Source organism: Diachasma alloeum, unplaced genomic scaffold, assembly GCF_001412515.2.
Source record: "Diachasma alloeum isolate Michigan unplaced genomic scaffold, Dall2.0 Dall_scaffold_00255, whole genome shotgun sequence".
NCBI lineage: Eukaryota > Metazoa > Arthropoda > Insecta > Hymenoptera > Braconidae > Diachasma > Diachasma alloeum.
The window spans coordinates 372,895-393,392 of NW_021680400.1; the positions used below are offsets into that span (position 1 = coordinate 372,895).

Genomic DNA, 20,498 nt, shown 5'->3' on the forward strand with positions numbered 1-20,498 from the left:
ACTAAAAGCTGATACCCCTTCACTTTATTCACCATCACCCTTTTAGGCACTGCGTCAAAGGTGGAATCGCAGTAACCTTCAAGGGTGCGAGGTGAAGCCAGCTTCTCCACGTCGTGGATGTAATCCAAGTCGATGAATAGCAACGAATGGGGCGTTGATCCATCTTCGTTGTTGGGATTCTCAATGAGATGTACGCTCAATCTCTCCGGTTTTCCAGATTCATAATGGAGCATCTTCTCGCCCTTCGACGATTGCAGTTTGTCGTACATATCTTTCAGATCTTTTGACATCACTGGGTTACTCGTTCTTTTCGCTCGCGTTGCCATCTTCTTCAACTTTTTGCCGTAAGCGAGCCTCATCTCCTTGGGATATCTAAAAAAAACGACCAATCTATGATTTAAACAGGACCGTGTGCATAGATTGACACAGTTGAGTTTGCTGCAAAATAAATCTTCTCGAGAGAAAAACCTGCCGGGCATGTCCGGTAGACTATAATTATTGTTATCGAATGTTTATTAGTGGAAAAAAACGTTGAGAGGCAATTGCACCGGTAGACTTCCAGTGTCTTTCAGATCGACCAAAAATTTATTGAGTGTGTATACGTNACAAAAACGAGATTTCCCCGAGAGATTATTGTGCCGGTCGTCCCCGGTAGAATTTAACTATTGTTTTCAAATGCTTATCATAATTTCTTTGGCTGATACGCTATTGCGTATCTCGAAAAACATCCCTCGAGAGAGAATAACATCAGTATTTTTAAGATGTCACTCAAATCGAGAAGAAAACTTAAGGGAGAAGTATTTAAGATATAAAAAAATCATTAAAAAGCATCTCCATGATGAATAATCTTCTCGTTCTTCAATTAATAATAATGAACGACTATTTTGAAAATGTGTCATGGATTTTAATGTGCCGTGTACGTCCGACACAACCCGGACTTATTCTCCTCGCGTCGGTTAACCGGGCCAGAACGGTCCTTTCCAAATCTACTGATTTTGGACTGCGAAATGCTAAATAATCAATAAATTACTAGCGAATTTTATTTAATTTTATAAAGCTTCTTGCCAGATTGCGTAGGATTTTTACGAAGTCCTTCTTTGAATTCCTTCTTGAATTCTTCTATCTCCACGGCATGAGGATTTGGAGTGCAGGTTCGCATGTGCTCTTGAGTGAGCTGAAATGTTCCCTTATCAGCGGAAATTTTCCCCTTTCTGTGACATTTCGAGTTCACACACTGAACGAATCTGTTTCAACCGAAAAAAAAAAATTATACCAACAATATTAAAACACGAGTATCAATATTCTTATCGTCTCGTCCGGAGGCAACACGTTGCATGCCAATTGTAGCGATTTGTTTCCACGATATACCTATTGTGGGAATGCTTCTTGCACTTTCTTTTTGAACTGTTCTCTTCATTTTCCTCATGCAATTCCTCTTCATCTTCACTTTCTGGAGGAATAATATACACGGTAGACATGTTTCCACGGTATTAACAGCATAGAACGAATGAGATACTAAAGCTTTTTTGCACTAAAAACTTTGATTTAAAAAACCGAAAGCAAGACAAATCGGAGGCGTATTAAAATTTTAAAAATTGAAAGGTCTATTCAAGTTACTCTATAAGTTGGCTTCGTGAATAAATGGAAAAAACTGACGCCGCTTTCCCAAAATTCGCTCGATCATTGATTGCCAGGATTTCCTCGTTTACCCCTAGAATGCCAACATTTATGTAGTTTTAAGAGAACCATCATGTGGTGAATCAGCTCCACTCATGATGAAATGTGGATGGCGTTGTTCATCATTAGTTTCCAACCAATTGCAAGCCAAGATAATTGTGGATTTCAAATACTAAACTGGGATTGGTCTTGGAATAATGGATTTCATGTGGGAATTTGTAGGCCAGATGGAGTATTGCACACGTAGCCAGCGTACATACTGGACTACCAGTAGTTATCCAACTTTAGGGCTTCCGCCAAAGCGCCGGCAAAATATAAATTTTACAACTGCCAGTCTCCATTATTGCTATTTACCCAAGGGAGACGAAATAGGCAAAGTTTCGAAGTGCAAAGCAGCCATTACTCTCGGCGTTTCTTCACAGCAATTAGTTTAAATAAAATCCCTAAGTGTGCCAAACCAAGAAAAACGTAGGGCATTATTCCTGTAAACTTCCAACGTTGGTGACGTATTGGACTTCAATCGTTAATATCTAGAGGTATTTATGCAAAATTTCTGCCGTCAACGATGAAATATTTTTCTATTTTATTGCCTTCGTCTTTTTTAAAACTAGCGCCACCCCGGCCGCTTGTTGAGGCCCTTTTTATTATGCCCTTTTTCCTGTCAATTTCAATATTTGTTTTTTCAAGTAATTGTTCATAATAATTCTCATTGCAAAAAGCAATGCGACTACTAAAAATAATATTACCCAATCTATCAGCTCTTAATTTTGCATATTGCATTAAATGACTTGCTCATGTGCTAATTGCTATGCTCGCCTCACTGAATAATATTTCAATCATCATAAGTCAAACCCAATTCCTTCTCGACCATAACTCACTGAGTAAGTGTCTGGAATTCAATGTTCGTTGACACTCTGGTAAAAATGCGTGCCAACACTGTTATAATTTTTTTAAATCAGTTCACTGGATGATTTACTTAATCTGTAGTTCATATTATCAAAATTACGGTTTTTATGCTCTAAAAATGTCCAAATAACATGGAATTAAAAAATCGTTTTTTTTCCATTCCTTCATCCAAAAACACATTTTTTGTCCCTACAATTTTCCATGTAACTCATCACCAGAACCCAGAACTTGCGTTCGAAGTTGAGGTTTAAAACCTTTAAACCATAAACCACCATGAGGTTTAAAACCTCACGAGTTGACATGGAATGCCCCATATATCTGCAGGACCATGATATTTGTTGCAAAAACAATATTATTTCAAGACAAAACTGTACCGTCCCCGCCCGGTAGACAGCCTATAATATTGTTAAATTTTTTTTGGAAAAGTATTTCCGTCCGATAAATTGCACCGGTTCCACCCGGTAGACAGTGGTTTTATTCTTATGACAGCATTTGCTGCAAAAAAAGATTTTTTTTTTTAATTAAACGGTACCGGTTCCACCCGGTAGACTGTGGCTTTCATTTTTATGAAAGTATTTGTTGCAAAAAAAAGATATTCTTCTAAAATAAAACTGTACCGGTTCCACCTGGTAGACTGCTATATTATTGTTGTTGAAAATTTTTAGAAAAAAAAATGTTTCCCCAGCAGAAAATTGTACCGGTTTCACCCGGTAGATTGTTGGTTTCATACTTATGACAGCATTTGTTGCAAAAAAAATATTAAAAAGAAATAAAACTGTACGGGTTCCGCCCGGTAGACAGTCTATCGGGCAGTCGGGTATATGTCTGTATATTATGGTTGTTAAAAATTTAGGGTTCTTATGGCAGAAAACCATACCGGTTTCACTCGGTAGACTGTGGCTTTCATTCTTATGAAAGCATTTGTTGCAAAAAAAGATTTTGTTTTTAAATAAAACCGTACCGGTTCTGCCCAATAGACTGCCTATATTATTGTAGTTGACAATTTTTAGAAAAAATAATATTTCCCCAGCAGAAAATTTTACCGGTTTCACCCGGTAGACTGTGGCTTTCATTTACATAAAAGCATTTGTTTGCAAAAAAAAAACTATTTTTCTAAAATAAAACCGTGCCGGTCACGTCCGGTAGACTGACTATATCATTGTTGTTGAAAACTTATGGTTTCCTTGACAGAAAACTGTACGGGTTCCACCCGGTAGACTGTCTATATTATTGTTGTTGAAAATTTATAGTTTCCTTGGCAGAAAACCGTACCGGTTCCACCCGGTAGCCTGTTGGTTTCATTCTTATGAAAGCATTTGTTGCAAAAAAAGTTTTTTTTTTTTTAAAAACCGTACCGGTTCTGCCCGATAGACTGCCTATATTATTGTTGTTGAAATTTTTTAGAAAAAATAATGTTTCCGCAGCAGAAAATTGTACCGGTTTCACCCGGTAGACTGTCTATATCATTGTTGTTGGAAATTTATAGTTTCCTTGGCAGAAAACCGTACCGGTTCCACCCGGTAGATTGTTGGTTTCATTCTTATGACAGCATTTGTTGCAAAAAAAAATATATTTTTCAAAAATAAAACTGTACCGGTTTCGCCCGGTAGACTGTCTATATTATTGTTGTTGAAAATTTATGGTTTCCTTGGCAGAAAACCGTACCGGTTTCACTCGGTAGACTGTGGCATACATTTTTATGGAAGCTTTCGATGCAAAAAAAAGATATCTTTCTAAAATAAAACTGTACCGGTTTCGCCTGGTAGACTGCCTAGATTATTGTTGTCAAAGATTGTTGGAAAAATAATATTCCCTCGGGAAAAAAGTGCCGGTTCCACCCGGTAGACTGCATGTATAAATGTTGTCAAAAATTTATTGAAAATCTATTATTTTCAAAGAAAAAAATTGTAGTCGTTCTCGCCCGATAAACTCCTACTGCTGTTGCAAAACATTTCTTTTTAATGAAAATTGTTCCGATTGCGTTCGATAGCCACGGAATATTATTGTTGTAATGAATTTGCTCTTCGATCAATATTTCCTTTGAAAAAAAAAAAAATACCGGGCGCTCCCGGTAGTATTCTCATCGTATCGTGTTGTTCTGCAGGAACAAGGCGATACTATATTTCACTCCGATCGTTAGATGGCACCTCTTCTTATTTCAGCATTCCCCCTCCCTCATTTCCGGTTTGGGATTTTGGTCCTTTGGAATTTTGCCCAAAGGATGCTCCCATCCAAATTTCGCTACTGCCACGCCAGTCGAATAACGAGCCAACTAAACTTGAAGAGGCTCGGATAACGAGAGAGACGACTGGCTGCCAATCTTTGCACGGCTCGACCTAACCTCACGGCTCCTCATCACAAACGGAATGACGTACATTCCAACCGATTTATTATTTTTCGCTGTCACGTTAAGACTTGAGGAATCGAATACAAACGCACCGAATAGAAATGACGTGGTGAGTTACACTTAGAAATGATCCTTGAAGGAATAATTTATTCAGATTTTAATTTCCATTATTCATTTAGGAATCCACGGAAGAAAAATTATCTAACACTAAGACCAACTCCAGCACCTCCACTGATAACACCCAATGAAGATCGGGATCTCGATATTGCTGTGCAGAGATTAATCAAGTATGTCAATTCTCCATATAATTTTTGAATTTATAATTTACCATTAAAGTGGTAAACGTCGAAGGGGGATGGATGCTTTTTTATGAATACCCTTGTTAATACTGAAAATCAACAACAAGGAAGTTTGCAATTTCTCCCATCGGCATAACTAATTTCTGGGAGAAGAAATTAGTTATGCCGAAAAATTATATGTTCCCTCGAAGAGATCTTTTGTTGTGTTGAATTAATTTAGTTGTGGACCAAAAAGAAAGTTTTCATAAAAACATGATAATTTTCGAAGTAGTAATTCATCACAGACATTGGAAATTATATTTTCAATTTTCAATTTTTGTCAAGTAAATCTTATCAAATTTAACGGGTTTCTCTATGTTTCTCGGTAAAAATTTTTCCTAATTTCTCCTTTTTCCAAATCTTTGAGCTAATATGGAAAATTACGTTAGAAAAATTGCAAATCTATCAATTTTTCACATTATATTCAGTTGATAATGTTGAAATGATCTCCAATTGCTATTCAGTTTTGACTGTACAATCATAATTTTTAGGTACTCCTACGCGATGTAAAATCCAATGGAAGTTGTGAATATATGTTACATTATGAAGATGGAAAAACAATCGAGATAACTTTCGAAAGATAATCCACTCGAGCCTTAAATTGAAATCTGTATTTTTATTTCAAATTCTTGCCTCACATCAACTATTATTTTTAGTGAGAAATGTTCGGAAAGAAAATTCAAAAGCCAATTTTCAGATAGAAAAATTTGGGAATGAGGAATGTAGCCCGTAAGCCAATTTCACCATTTCATTTTCCGCCCATTTTCAGTGTTGAAGGAACAATTCGAAAACTGACAAAAGAAGCAAAGCGATACCTCGAAGCCATAATAAACTTGGATCGTGCGGACCAAAGATTATCATCAAATTTGAGTACAAGTGGTCTAGCTCACCTCTCCGACGATTTTCGAAGAATAGTAGAGAATTATCACTCGGTGACAACCCAAGCAGGCAAAACAGTCCATGAGTTCTCGTTACTTACTGGGAAAACCTTCGTGGAGCCCCTAAAAAAACTAAGGGATGAATTCGCTCTGGTGGAAGATGCCCTTGCGAAACGAGAGGAACTAGTTGGCACATGGAAGTGCTCCTATAACAGAATAAAAAAGCTTCAGGAGAAGAAGGATAGAACTGCGAGCCATATCGCCAAGGTGGAGCGTGAGAGGAGGAGCGAGGAAGTTGCTGCCAAAGAACTGAAGCTCATTCACTCTCGATTGCTCATTGAACTCCCTTGGTTCCTCGAAAAACGTCTGGAGTATATAAAGCCCAGTGTACATGCACTTATTTTAAATCAACTGGATTATTATGGAAACACTACGAAATTGTTCACTCAGTTGATGCCGCCGGTTTATAATCCGTCCCATTCGCCGTCATCTCCAGTCATGTCCGATGAGGAGTATCATGGCAAGATTAATGAGGAAATGACTAGGATCAGAGGTTTAACTATTGTGAAACCATAGGAAAATTGCATATACTTCGTGATAATGTGGTTGTATCTGTTAAATCGTTTATTGAATCCTTTGTTGGCTTCTGAATTAATTTTTTTTTAATCTATTTTTTAAGTGAGCCAGTGTTTCAAGGTCCGCGTCTATATTCGAACGTGATCTTGATTGTTTTCTTTTATTTTGATAATGTAAAATGTTCTTCAATCGCCGTTCAGTTTTACTCTGAAGTCTCCAAAAATGATCATTTTCAAAAAACCTTTTTTAAAATAATAGTGGAAAATAAACCCAATAGTGAGGAAATTTCAAATTAATAATGTACTGTATCCATTCAGCTTTTAAATGTAAATATTTAATCATGGTATATTAATAATGAAAAATGCTCTGGTCCCAGTACAAATTGAAGAATGTATCATTTTCATATAAACATTTTAATCTTTAATAAAGATAATTTTTACATTGAATATTACATTTTTTAATAAAATCTATCAATTTCTCATCAATTCATCCATTAAGATGGTACCATGCCCTGCCGTCGCTTCCACTCGGCTCCAGACCTTCTGTTATGATTAGCCCTTGACGATTTATTGGTGTTCTTCTTATCCCTATTCACAAGAACGTCCTTCTCGTTCCCCTGACCCTTGGGCTTTCCAACCACATCCCCCTGGGGTTTATTCCTAACTCCACCCCTCGATAATCGACGCTGTTCAGCTCTTGCTCTCAATACCTCTGGATTCTCACAGAAATTTGCTTTGCCATTTTGACTCGTCTGAGGTTTTGATTCCTCCTCTTCGTCATTGTCATCCTCTGACAGGCGCTCTTCAGGTTTTTCTGCTACTCGTAAGATCCTGGGGATTGTGAAGGACTTGGCATCCATCTCCACGGGGTCATCTACACCTCCAGGACCCACGTCTTGACTGTCGTAAGTGTCATCATACTCGTCGTCGTATTCATCTTCAACGATTCCATATTTTTGGTAGATAGTTGACATCTCGTTCTTAAATGACTTGTCGTTCAACATTTCGTCGAGATTTTTGTATTTGTCTTTTCTGGAATAAATAACAAAAACATTAGATTAGTTCACCAAGAAAATTATTCCACAATCTGTTTAGGAATTAGATCATGAGCAAATCATTTATTGTATAATGAAAATTTAATAGCTGATAAATTGAGGCATGATTCTCAGCGGTCGTATTGCTTTTGACAATGAGAACAATTATAAACAATTAATTGAAAAAAAAAAGGAATATCGAATGGCATCAACGTTTGTTTTAGTAAAATAAGAAGTCAAATCAAAGTCATAAATACACACTTTTTTCCTTTGTGAACCCTCGTCGTGTCGATGCTATCACGAGTCATGATGTCAAATTCATCCCCATCAAAGACATTGAGACGCTGGAAACCGAGTGTCTCGTCAACAGCTGCGGAAGCTGCCATAGGATCTGGTGGGATATAAGGCAGCTCTCGATCCAGCCCCTTCAGGTCCTGCGGTAGACTGTCCTCCAGGAGGGCGTTTATCACAGCTGATGGGTTGTTATTGTAGTGCTTCAGACATTGAGCGATGAATCCTTCTCCCAAGTGGCACATTATTCCTTTCACTTCTTTGATGAGATCTAGCAGTCCATCCTCTTGATTTTTAGTATCAGCAGGAGTGTTATTCACATAATTTGTCTGGGGTGTTTCATGATTTTTTTTGTGGCTAGCTGAAGCGTTTAAATGAATCCTGGATGAATTCTGGAAACACTGAAAAAAAGATGAAGATTTGTCATTCATTATTTCAAAGTGTTTGAAAGGAACATAATTTTTTTTTTACTTCATTATCGAAAAAGTTTTGACGTTTTTATGTGACTTACATTGATGGATGGATCAATAGCATTAATAGGAAGATTTTGGTCCACTAATGCCAGAGAGACAGACTGAAGTATAAAATTCTTCTTCAAGTGATCGATCTCATCAGTTATTTGGGCAACAAGATCTAGATCAATGTCGATGGGGTAGAATGTGTTGTAATCCTTGAGGAAGTCCTTCTCCATAACAGTTGCAGTCAGGTGATTCAGAAACTTGTCCACACGTTGACTGGCGTCCTTGTCTTTGGATGGATCAGGCTGTTCCAGGATCAGAGCAATGTCTCGGTGGATAATGGTCCTGAAGACCTTGATCATCGATACTCTCGTGATTTCTAGGAAATGCTTTGTCTCAGCGTAGTCAATCAGATTATCCTCATCACAACCGATGATCTCTAATTGTTTGTAGATCTGGGGGAGAGTTGTCCCGTAAACTGTTACTAGTCTGCAAAAAATGTTGATATATTGAAATAAATCTCGAAATTTTCTCTACCTGAATAAAGACATGAAGAGACATGTTTAAATGAAATTAAAACTTGTACAGAATTGATAAATAAAAAATATAACATATAACTGCTTATTATTGGCATGTTTTTTAAATTTTTTATTGATGATTGAATTCCGTAAATAACTTCGAAATTGTTGTGGTTTGTGCAGTTATTTTTATGAATTATTTTTTATGTTAACAATTTCTCTCCTCAAAATTTTATTCTTTGTTTCGCTCTTTTTACTTACTTTGCAATGAAGTTGTCTGTAGAAAACAACTGAATAGCTGGAGAATATATCTTCAAAAAGACTTCAATAGTCGTCGAGAGATCCAGTAAATGCACTACCATATCTTCAATGTCTTTAACACTCATCTCTAGGTCTTTTGATCTCGAATTTTCAATTTTTTGTTCAATGGTTGTGAAGACCTCGATGAGAAATGCAACAGCCTGTTTGAAATCAGTTGAATACAGGGGATTCAGTTTAATCGCACTGCTGACTATCTTCTCCACGACTTTATCATTATCACGACCGTAGAGTTGACACAGATCCCACATGATTGTAACTGTCATCAGATATTTATCGTATATCAATTTACCGTGGTAGTCTTTATCCATGAACTCAATTGAACTCTCTTGGTTCGTCACTATTCTCGCGAATGTTATCAGGACGTTACGAGCGAGATGTTCAAAAGCTCCATGCATTCTCTCGTCGTTGGGGAATTTCTCAATGGTGTAAAATGTCGGAGAATCGACGAGGAAAATTGACATTGACTTGATTATGGATTCGTTGTAAATAATATTAGACCAGAATCTGAAAGATATTTTAGGTGAATAGATGGTTTAGAATGAATGTGAAAGTGAAAATGTTGAAAGATAAAAAATCCAATTGGCAATGAATTTCCCTAATTATTCGGATAATTATTGATTTTGAGAAAAAATGTCGAAGGGCATTTTTTATTGAAAATTGCTAATAAAAAATGTCTTGACAATTTCTCATAAATAATGAACTGAAATTTAAAAACTGCCTTTTTATGTTTTGTCAATGAATTCTCACTTGTGATAAGGGAGACACAGCAGCCACTGGAAATCCTTATTTAAATGATTCAAAATCTTCAACCATCTGTCTTTCGATCCCAGGATCTCCTGCCCATTATCTCCATAAATAAATGGCTCCTCATAGTGTAGAAAGTGTCGCTTCTCCACCCAAAAATTTGACTGCAATAAAAAAAAGACAAACCACTTGTTCAAGAAGTCTCAAAAACATTCATTACTATTGTCAATATAAAAAAAAATCATTACCAAAGCCGAAACAGACCGTGTGGTTCCATTCTCTTGCACAGCCAGCTGTACTTTCTCTACAGGCAAATGATCCAAATTCTAAAAATTCAAAACGATGGAAAGCTCAACCATAATTACATTCAAATATCAATATCGGGGAGCTCATCAATACGCGAGAAATTTTCCAATTTTTCTAATTTCGTTGATTCATCTGTGCGTTTTAAATTTATTGTTTCTCAATCATTTATCATTAAGGATGTTCTACACCCTTTCTGCCAAAATTCACGTTTTTTTAAATTTTTCTGGCAAACTTGTGATGGAATTGACGTGAAAAAATATAACGTTTTTGCGTTTTGTCATTATTTAATGACTGACGAAATTTTAAGGTGGTGCGAACATTTTCCTGCGTTTTCTTTAAACTTTTAAAAAGAATCACAAAACTGTAGAAAAAACGCATGAAAATTATCGCACCACTACGCAACTTCGTGAGCCATTAAAGAATGACAAACCACAAAATCGTTATATTTTTTCACGTCACTTCCATCGATAATTTGCCAGAAAAATGAAAACAACGTCAATTTTGGCTAAAAGGGTGTCGAACATCCTTAAATCACACAGAAAAACTGAATAGAAGGAGAAGAAAAATCAGATGTCCTTAATTTTTGAAAATATTTCCTAACCTCGCAATGGCATTTTCAATAAACATATTGATAGACTCACCTGAAATACGACCGAGTGCCTCCCAAATTTGTCATTCATCATGAAAAGTGAACCATTAACAATAACCACGACAGCCAATTAATATCCAATCCTCTTTTCTAGAATTTCAAGTTTGCAATATTCCTCAGCGGTGATTCTCCACGTTATATATATCAGCTGTTGACGACAAACGAAGACTCCATAACTCCAATTCCAAGATTTCAAAACAAAATAGAAATAACTCTTTTAAGAAAAAAAAATATTAAAAACGAGAGGAAATCAATACTAAAATCATCATTTTCTCCCATAACACAAGGCAGGGGAAACAAAATAGACGCAATGATTATTAAAATAGTCTGCAAAAACATATTCCCGTTTTTGAAATCGCCGCCAATTTTTACCGGAAGCACTATCTTCTCCAATCAAATATCCAAGTATAAAAAAACAAAACTATAAACAATTAATTTGAAAAACAGAGGAAAACATTATGAAATTTCGAAATAATAAATTAATTATTCATTATTCATAAAGGTTTGATGTAGTTGTTTAGTACTTGATTAGTCTACAGTAGTGATTTGCCAGCCAGCCAGCGTCCTCCCTTCCCCCGCGAACTCTTCTCATTTCATCGGCCGCCATATTTGTTTAGTTTGGTGGGTCGGGTGGGGGATGGAAAAAGCGTAAGCGTATCAACGGCGTTATTTTGTCAACAATAATCGTAAAATAATTGGCGAGTGGTGATTGAAAATGGTTTTATCGTGTTGATAGGCTCATGAAAAAATGGTAAGTCCTTGAATACATTTGATTATACCGATGATTGTGGGCTTTGGTCCATTGGTTTTCGCGCGATTTTTCGTCTGCGTCTGAATTTTTTTACCGCTCCCCTCGCCCCTCCGACCAACCGCCGGTTGGTGTCGTCGCGACACCACTTTCAAACGCTTCATTTTTTGTTTCAATTCAATTAATAATTGTCATTGATCCCCGCTGGGTAGAATCGATCGATGAAATATCTTTTGGGGGGAGGGCCCCAGTTTTTTGGAGGGCAAATGGAGTTTTGGAATGGAGAACTCTGAGAGTGGGTCGACCACCCACGCCAAATCGATAATGGACTCTGCGAGGAGGGGACGGTTACCGGCGCCAGGAAGAACGCGCCGAGGAAGCGAGAGGGGATGAAGAGATTTTTTGGAAATGAATTTTGATATTGTTTGAAATAGTTGTTTCGGGGAGATTATCGTATTTATTTACTCGGATTTGCTCATGAAGATTACAACAATATTTTGGATAGTTAAAAATGAAGGAATATCATTTGAAATAGTTGGTTCGGGTTCATTATTTTGAAACTTTATTCAACAATTACTGATGTAATGGAGTAGTTTTTTCCCTTTGGCTTATTCCTCTCTTTGTAATGAGCCCAGCCTGAGCTGAATCGATTTGAAAAAATTTCCCAAATGTCCATTTTAGCCGGTTTAATCCCCCATGCAAGCGAAAATATTTTTAAAAAAATATATACATATAATAAATTTCCAGCAGTGATAGTTGCCGCAATGTGGTTGCGAAGTGAGCATGTGGGAAGACGTCTCCGTGGTCGCATCACCTCAATCTCAAAGCTCCCTCGTCTGCAGACCCCAGGAGTCCGAAAAGTCGCAGCAACTACATCGAGTCGTTGCAACCGTCTCTCACGTTGGCGTCGTCGTCCCCCGTCCCTGCTGAAGGAAGCCTGCAAGGAAAATGTTCTCCACTTCTCGAAAGCTCCTCCGACACGTCGAGGTCCGCGCCTCCGGAAGCCGATAAAACGCTCGATGGTAACGTCGACACCAGCCCGTCGTCCCCAGGAGCCCAAGGATCCCCCCAAGAACTCGGAAGAATCCAAAGAAAACTGGACCCTCTTCCCCAATCAGAACGAGCCAAATGTCCCAAAAATTCCATCCCCTGAGCCCCAGAACTCGTCCAAACAAATCACCGATCTGATCACTCAGGACCTATCAACTCTCCTCCAAGAGGACTCCATCGAGGACACTGAAAATTCTCCCCAGAACTCTGTTCTAGCAGTGGTCGATATTCTCTCCCTCCATTACTCGACAATCTGCACAACTGAACAGACAGACAGCGACTACTACAACAACTTCATGTCATGCAGCTCTTCCTCAACCAGCCAAAAGTACTACGACAACAAGTCAAACAATCTGACATCGACACTCGAGTTGGAAAATTCCGATGACAATGGCAATTTGGAGGATAAATACCAGGAATATCAGGAATTGGAGTATCAGGAAATCAAGTACATGGACGTGGGCTCAGAGGAGATTGTCGAGTCGTGTGAGATGGTCACCCAGGTCCAGGACGACTGGCTACCCTTTGATCCCTATGTATTCATCAAGCATCTGCCACCGTTGACTCCAGCCATGAGGGCCAGGTGTCCAGCATTGCCCCTAAAGACTCGATCGAGTCCGGAGTTCAGTCTTGTTTTGGATCTTGATGAGACTCTTGTTCATTGCAGCCTTCAGGAGCTTTCGGATGCTGCCTTCAGATTTCCTGTTATCTTTCAGGATGTCACGTACACTGTCTTCGTGAGGACAAGACCCTTTTTTCGGGAATTTTTAGAACATGTTGCTGGACTGTACGAGGTCATCCTGTTCACTGCTAGCAAGAGGGTTTATGCCAACAAACTGATGAATCTTCTCGATCCCACGAGGAAACTCATCAAGTACAGGCTTTTCAGGGAACACTGTGTCTGTGTCAATGGGAATTACATCAAGGATCTCTCCATTCTTGGGAGGGATCTATCGAAGACTGTTATCATTGATAACAGTCCCCAGGCTTTTGGATATCAATTGGAGAATGGAATTCCCATTGAGAGCTGGTTTGCTGATAGAAATGATAACGAGTTGATGAAGCTTCTACCATTTTTAGAGAATTTAGTACACTGGGGTGGGGATGTTAGACCGCATATTAGGGAACAGTTTCGATTGTTCAGCTTTCTTCCACCTGATTAATTTTTTTAAGGGGGTTGGGTAGTCTCTACATATCGGGGTGGAGCACAAATTTTTGGAGGTTCCTTGGCATTGAACATGGGTTCAGGGGGCTGTGTTAAAGTTTTCGTTGGGAAGGGATGATTGGGGAAGTCATCACGCATAGAAATTTTGTCGGATAACCTAAAGAATTTGATGGAAAAATCTATTGGACGATACTGTTATGAAGTTGCTGGGTTTCTCTATGAGATTTTTTCGTACGTGTTTAAGAGGTCTTGGCAAGAAAAAAAATTATTAAAATGCGAAAAAAAATTGGCAAAAGAGTGATGGAAAAATCTGAATGAAGTAAAAACCCATGAAATTTACGACGAAAATCCCTCCTGACACTTTCTCACCTAGATGATTTAGCATTCAAGACAAGAAAATGTGAAAAATCAAGTGTTTTTAATCCACATTTCACCACTGAATCGTTAATTTTATTAAGAAATCTCACAGTAATCCAAATTTTCCTTTTATCAATGGACTAATATAAAACAATTCTTTAGTCATTGTTTAACACGAAAACCCACCAAAATCTCATATATGAAAAAGAAGCAAACACCTTTCAACAAGAGCGAGAGAATGAAACAAATAATATAGTCTCATTTACGATACAAATTTTTCTTCATATCTGAGAGACATGAAGAAACATTTTTAAATAAAATTGAAAATTCAATTTATATTCCTGAAGAGGGAAACAAAAATCATGCAATAGTAAGTATAGAATTGATAAATAAAAAAATCAGTGTATACTTAGGAATAATAATTGATATAATTGGGCTGAATTGAACAAAATTAATTGAAGAATCTTGTAGAGGCGTTTTAGACAAATTTGAGAACGGCTGGCCGACATCTTCAAGTCCCTATTTTTTATTTTTATTTCTTGCTTCGGACATAATTAATGGAAAAATCGTTAGAAATCTTCACGAACAATATTTTGTAGAAATATTTTTTTATAGTTTTTTTGTAGACAGGAGGAGTCCAGTGAACTTTGTATGATGATATTTTCCGTGCAATTATTTACACACTGCAGATTTCAATTCATCTCTGCTCCATTTTCTCTCTTGATAATTTTATTCTTCCGCCACTCATTATTATTTTCCTACTTGGATTATATTTGTCTGAGATGAAAATAAATAAATGACTTTAATGCATAGATTAATCATAAGAAATAGGTAAACAAATTGAACCATATAGCTGCTTCCCTGGGGACTAAACTGAGATAAGAATTATTGACATGTTTTTTTTTTTCAATTATTTTATTTATGTCGCACCGTGCAATAAGTCGAGTTTATCGCACGCTGCGCTTCGCGCAGCTTGCTCAAAACTCGACTTCTGCACGACTTGACATAAAATATTATAGAGCACTCGGTAATAAATTTCGTTTTCAACGAATGTGTGTACAGATCTCGCCTTCGGCTCGGCCTGTAAATTACACATTCGTTGAAAACGAAATTTGTGCCCTTGTACTCTAATGTACTATTAATGATTAAGTTCAGTAAATTTGTGCAGTCGTACTCCTCAATTTTGAATGAATGATTTTCCATTGTGACAATCAATGAGCATAATAAATAATTTATCGTTTCAGATTGAAATAATTTTCAAGAAATTTTGACAATTCTTCTTATCTCAGTCTGGTAAACGGCCATCAAAGGAAAATAAATGAATATATAAAACAAAACACATGAATTATTGTATCTCAAGATGATGATTTAATCACTATTGTTAAACGTAAGGTATGAATGAATTGTTACATTACTCGTACAGTTGAGTATTTCAAAAGAAATGTGATTACTTTCAATTTAAAATCCCATGGAGAATATCAAAGGCAGAACATGTTGATGTTTTTACAAATATTATTGTATCAGTCTTACAATTAGTTTTTTTAATTGGTTTTATCGCACAAACTTTAATTTTTCACTGAATAATTATTAGTTGAGTCGATATTCATTACACAGTATGTACCTAGAAATCTATCATAATAAATACATATATGAAATGTAAAAAAAAATACAAAGGGCAGTTTTTTTTAGTTCTATTCGTGATCCAATTGACCCTTCCAAATTTCTGATTTTTTTTACGTTCACACGTCATTCATTCGATGACAAAATTCACTCTTCAACTTGCAATTACACTTTGTAATTGGATTGATAATTTGGTGTAATGAACTGATAAAATGCAGCAAAACTGACATTTTTTACCAACCCTTGAGTTAAATATCGAATAATCTCGATGACGAGTCATTCTAGAGGAAAATGTACGACATTATTTCTAGATTTTTTTCCTCTAAACTCATTCATCCCTGCGATTAGTAAGAAATTAACGAAAATTCCCAATTTACTCATGAATTTACCACTTGACAATCCAATTATAATTTCAAATGCATGATGCATGCACAAAAAAATTTTGTAAAAATAAATAAATAAATAAATAATGAACGATTGAAAATTATCAATCACAGAACAGGAAAGTAAAAAAATCCCGATTTTTGTTTTCTATTAACTCTAGCACAATGATTGTCAATCAAACTGTCCAAGCAGTCCTCACTACGCACTCGCTCTCGATTTGTCCTGTTAGTAGCCTCGTTCTCAATAGTACGTAAGGAAAAAAAGCTGAAACCATGATTTTTCGTTTTTTAAACAATTATTTATATATTTAATATTTTTCTACAATTTTCAACATTAATTCAATTATTAATCACTCAATTGCACGAGTTTCAGATTACCCTCAGACCCGAAGTAACATAAAAAATGAAATTAACAGATGGACGAAAAATTTTTCCACGTCACATGATTGAACAAAAGACCCGTCCGGTCGAGTCGAATTGATTTTTGTTATTCGCTAGGCATAAAAATTTTGATCTATCAATGTCCATGTATCTGATCTCGATGTATCTGAACCTCGAGCAATCGAGCCTCTCCTAATCCTCGTTACGTTGGAAATACCTCTTCTCGATTCTTTTACAAAGATCAACCAGATCTGGAAACTCCTTGACAATCTCAGCCAGCCTCTTTGCTGGGAGTGGTGTTGTTAAAATTGTAAAGAGATGACCAAATACTAGAGCATCAAGTTCTTTAGGTCCTCTGGAATAGATTTAATTTTTTGTCATATTTCTTTTTCCCATATTTCATGATGTATAAAAAAAATAAGATATCCAAATATGTGAAATGAATATATATATGGAATAAAATGAAGAACTGAATGATGAAGAATTTTATTGGATAGAGGAGCTATTGGACAATGGAGGAAGGATCTCAATAGAGTCGGAAATATCCCAGAGTGCGTCCTCTTCATCAACAATTTCAATCTCCTCCCCAACCGTCTGTTCCCCGTTGAAAAAATCCGACTCGAGACGTTTGCAGTGATCAATGAGTTCAGGGTAACCCCTGATGACTCTAACGAGACCCTGGAGGGATGGAACAGCCTGGGATCTCAGGATTGCATGAATGTGGCCGTAAACAAGAGCATCTAGCTCACATGGGCTTGAAAACAAATGTCTCATAAATATCCATCGAAAAAAATACAACATGTTGTGCATTGATAAAACAGAATAACTGAATTTAACATTCAACGGATTGATCTCCGACCTTTTTTATAGAGAAAAATAAGGTCTAAATAACAAGTCGCCTTCCTTAGATTCTGAACAGATTCTGTTTTATCCCCTCACCAGTGTATTTAAAAATGAAAAAAAAAAACTCTCTCACTTGTTTCCATAAAAATAGGGCTTCCCATCGAGTCTCTCAGATAATGCAGTACAGCACATTTTCACATCCTGATAAATTTCCTCAAGACTTTTATTGTATAAGCCCAGGACCTTTAATTTTTTCGTAATTTGTCTCTGTTTTTGCCAGTTGAGAATATGATTTAAAGGCCAGGGATACACCGAGCCATGCCTAGGTTTAGTGACATCCTCGAGAGTTGCTGGGTCCACCCAGCATATGTACTGCTCAGCATTAGCAAGACCATTATTAACGAGTGATATGTAAGCCCTCATGTCTGTTTTTTCAGTGTCATCCAAGTCCTGGGAGAGCCTGGCCCCTTTGTTCCCCACGAATGATACTATATTATCAAAGTCAGAGACAACAAACGCTCCACACTGGATGAAAGGCACTCGACCCGAGGGGGACATGTACTCAGCGTTTTTTCTGGGCTCTATTTGGTACTCTAGGTTCAACATGTGGAGGAATGCCTGGACTGCCAGACAGTTGGCATTGTCTGGGAGGAGAATTTGCTCGACTTCGTAGGGCTGGTACAGTTTTATGGGCTGGGGCCATGGCTCCTGGGCTGAAAGAGTCAATCTATGTTAGTCTCTACGTACGCTATGAAAAACCAATTCGAATAGCAAATTCCAACTTAAATAACTATATGAATAAATTCTATTTTTGTAAAAAATTCATGTCGAGCATTTTTTTATAATTATTATTAATTACTGACTACAAAAAAAGTTGGAATAAAAATTTCGATATCTCCCTTTCATTCCAAGATATTGTCAAAAATTTCATTTTATGATTTCTATCCTATCTTGGACAACATAAATAAATTGTCTCAACCCAAATATTTCCCTCCAAGTATCTAATAATAATTGTACATTCTTTATTACCTCCCAGCTCCAACTCCATGACCTCTGTCAACAACGGTTCCGGCATATTATCTCATCAATCCCAAAAAATATCGCTAAATTTCTCTCTTGTAAAGTAATAACAAACTTTTATACATGTGTTTTTATCCGGAAGAATTGATATCTGAGGCTAAATGCGTGCACGAAGGACTAATAAAGTAAACCGCCGAATGTCCACTCTTCCCGACTTCCCACCGTTCCGCCCTCAATCGATAAATCAATTTCCTACTTACCTAGTTTTGTATTGGCATTATTTTCGCCAATTATCCAGTTTTTTTCACTTCGTTTCAGTAAATTGTTCTGTCCAAATGATAGAAAAAATCATTATTCGTCAATTTTTAATTAATAACATTATGTTTTGGACAAATACATAACCTTGTGCTGCTCTAGGTCACCATCTAGAGCCGCTAGAATCTTATCTTGGAGTGACGATTCATTATCCTTCATTATTTTATCTAAAGTCTCTTGTAGTAACATGTCAATTTTTCTTTCTAAATTCAATAACTTGATAAAAAATATTGAATAAATAATGACACTTGAATTTTGATTTGAATTTCCCTCTTCACATTCACAACAAAATGGCGGAGTTGCGCACACAGGTGAGCAGATCGAGCTAAGTGCGCAATAGACTCAGAGTTCTTGCTCTTAAAAAAAAACGCCAAAATGTCGAAGAGAGGTTAGTTGTTTTGACATCTGTGAAAATCCATGAAAATCCGAGTGAAAATAGTCGATCAAGTTTAATTAACATTATGTGATTAAAAGGGAAGAGGTTGTTGATATGTTAGAGTCAAACGTTTTTTCTTATGATTTAGAATAATGGGATTTTTGAGGGGCAAAAATTTTCCTCCTGCCATGAGACATCAATGGTGGGACAGTATACAAGATCGATTGATTCATGAAATTCTCTTTTTATTAATCTGATGATTAGGACGTGGTGGATCAGCTGGAGCCAAGTTCAGAATATCCCTGGGTCTTCCTGTGGGTGCTGTTATCAATTGCGCTGACAACACTGGTGAGCTTTTGGAGACTTGCGGGAATGATTGTGATTGATAACCTCAGTTTTCCCATTTTAAGTTATCGAGGGGAGGAATAGAAGAGTATTGTAGTGGTTTAATCCACAAAAATACTATTTGAAATAAGTAGCCGATGGGAATCTCTTTAAATTTGTTTTGCCTCGTTCTATGATATATTCAAACAGAGCAACTAAAGAACAATTTCATTCCAGGTGCCAAGAACCTCTATGTTATTGCTGTTCAGGGTATCAAGGGACGACTGAATCGTCTCCCTGCTGCTGGATCAGGTGACATGATTGTTGCTACTGTCAAGAAGGGAAAGCCTGAGCTCAGGAAAAAGGGTGAGTCACTCATTGCGAAAATAATTAGGTATATTATTTAAAAGTTGACATTTTATATTCCACTTTAGAACATTTGTGCCACTTGATAATTATCCAATTATCTCCACAATTTTGCTTATAAAATTCCCCACAAAATGTAACAGGGGAAAATTACCGAATTAACCCTGATCATTTGTCTGTTCACAGTTATGCCAGCAGTAGTTATCCGCCAGCGCAAGCCCTTCCGCAGGAAGGACGGTGTTTTCATCTACTTCGAGGATAACGCAGGTGTTATTGTCAACAATAAAGGGGAAATGAAGGGCTCAGCCATCACTGGACCAGTTGCTAAGGAATGTGCAGATCTGTGGCCAAGAATTGCATCCAATGCCAGTAGTATTGCGTAATTAGCCACACCTGTAATACCTTATTTTTCTCCACAATAAAATTCAGATTTAAAAAAAAAACCAAGAAATCGATTTTTGTTTTATCAACAAATCTTTATTCTCTCTGCATACCTCAATCTTTATTT

General features: G+C 36.9%; 5 protein-coding genes across 6 annotated transcripts; 3 read left to right on the forward strand and 2 right to left on the reverse strand.

The window, feature by feature from the left end:
* The first annotated feature begins 4,807 nt into the window (after positions 1–4,807).
* LOC107037480 lies at positions 4,808–7,168 on the forward strand. Its single transcript, XM_015256041.1, has 3 exons — positions 4,808–5,039; positions 5,110–5,217; positions 6,038–7,168. The coding sequence occupies exons 1-3, from the start codon at positions 5,032–5,034 to the stop codon at positions 6,720–6,722; spliced, it is 801 nt and encodes a 266-aa protein (XP_015111527.1). The 5' UTR covers positions 4,808–5,031; the 3' UTR covers positions 6,723–7,168.
* LOC107037479 (activating signal cointegrator 1 complex subunit 2) lies at positions 7,117–11,195 on the reverse strand. The gene is made up of 7 exons (XM_015256040.1): positions 11,035–11,195; positions 10,336–10,413; positions 10,091–10,251; positions 9,284–9,847; positions 8,558–8,993; positions 8,017–8,447; positions 7,117–7,753 (listed from the first exon to the last, which is right to left on the reverse strand). Exons 1-7 carry the CDS (start codon positions 11,074–11,076, stop codon positions 7,216–7,218), a joined length of 2,250 nt encoding a protein of 749 aa, XP_015111526.1. The 5' UTR covers positions 11,077–11,195; the 3' UTR covers positions 7,117–7,215.
* A 465-nt stretch (positions 11,196–11,660) lies between these two features.
* On the forward strand, positions 11,661–15,318 carry LOC107037540 (CTD small phosphatase-like protein 2). Its single transcript, XM_015256151.1, has 2 exons — positions 11,661–11,793; positions 12,538–15,318. Exon 2 carries the CDS (start codon positions 12,555–12,557, stop codon positions 14,001–14,003), a length of 1,449 nt encoding a protein of 482 aa, XP_015111637.1. The 5' UTR covers positions 11,661–11,793; positions 12,538–12,554; the 3' UTR covers positions 14,004–15,318.
* Positions 15,319–15,715: 397 nt separating this feature from the next.
* Positions 15,716–18,827, reverse strand: LOC107037541 (metaxin-2). 2 transcript variants are annotated; one of them, XM_015256152.2, is made up of 4 exons: positions 18,619–18,827; positions 17,723–18,302; positions 16,964–17,101; positions 15,716–16,630 (listed from the first exon to the last, which is right to left on the reverse strand). In XM_015256152.2, exons 1-4 carry the CDS (start codon positions 18,662–18,664, stop codon positions 16,474–16,476), a joined length of 921 nt encoding a protein of 306 aa, XP_015111638.1. In that variant the 5' UTR covers positions 18,665–18,827; the 3' UTR covers positions 15,716–16,473. The 2 variants fall into 2 exon arrangements, with proteins under 2 accessions (XP_015111638.1, XP_015111639.1); XM_015256153.1 differs by lacking the exons at positions 15,716–16,630; positions 16,964–17,101 and adding an exon at positions 17,108–17,500.
* Positions 18,828–19,222: 395 nt separating this feature from the next.
* LOC107037486 (60S ribosomal protein L23) lies at positions 19,223–20,441 on the forward strand. The gene is made up of 4 exons (XM_015256054.1): positions 19,223–19,312; positions 19,565–19,648; positions 19,862–19,990; positions 20,177–20,441. Exons 1-4 carry the CDS (start codon positions 19,300–19,302, stop codon positions 20,371–20,373), a joined length of 423 nt encoding a protein of 140 aa, XP_015111540.1. The 5' UTR covers positions 19,223–19,299; the 3' UTR covers positions 20,374–20,441.
* Positions 20,442–20,498: the final 57 nt, after the last annotated feature.

Excerpts from the sequence above, each read along its gene's own strand:
- LOC107037540 (XM_015256151.1), top strand. The coding sequence starts at position 12,555 with ATGTGGTTGCGAAGTGAGCATGTGGGAAGACGTCTCCGTGGTCGCATC.
- LOC107037486 (XM_015256054.1), top strand. Across the intron at positions 19,649-19,861 it reads CAATTGCGCTGACAACACTG|GTGCCAAGAACCTCTATGTT; the intron begins GTGAGCTTTTGG and ends ATTTCATTCCAG. Across the intron at positions 19,991-20,176 it reads GCCTGAGCTCAGGAAAAAGG|TTATGCCAGCAGTAGTTATC; the intron begins GTGAGTCACTCA and ends GTCTGTTCACAG.
- LOC107037541 (XM_015256152.2), bottom strand. The coding sequence starts at position 18,664 with ATGCCGGAACCGTTGTTGACAGAGGTCATGGAGTTGGAGCTGGGAG. Across the intron at positions 18,303-18,618 it reads CATGGAGTTGGAGCTGGGAG|CCCAGGAGCCATGGCCCCAG; the intron begins GTAATAAAGAAT and ends TGACTCTTTCAG. Across the intron at positions 16,631-16,963 it reads TGTAAAAGAATCGAGAAGAG|CTTTTTTTCCTTACGTACTA; the intron begins GTATTTCCAACG and ends TCATGGTTTCAG.
- LOC107037479 (XM_015256040.1), bottom strand. The coding sequence starts at position 11,076 with ATGATGAATGACAAATTTGGGAGGCACTCGGTCGTATTTCAG. Across the intron at positions 10,414-11,034 it reads GGCACTCGGTCGTATTTCAG|AATTTGGATCATTTGCCTGT; the intron begins GTGAGTCTATCA and ends TTGAATTTTTAG. Across the intron at positions 9,848-10,090 it reads CTGTGTCTCCCTTATCACAA|ATTCTGGTCTAATATTATTT; the intron begins GTGAGAATTCAT and ends AATATCTTTCAG.
- LOC107037480 (XM_015256041.1), top strand. Across the intron at positions 5,218-6,037 it reads GCTGTGCAGAGATTAATCAA|TGTTGAAGGAACAATTCGAA; the intron begins GTATGTCAATTC and ends GCCCATTTTCAG.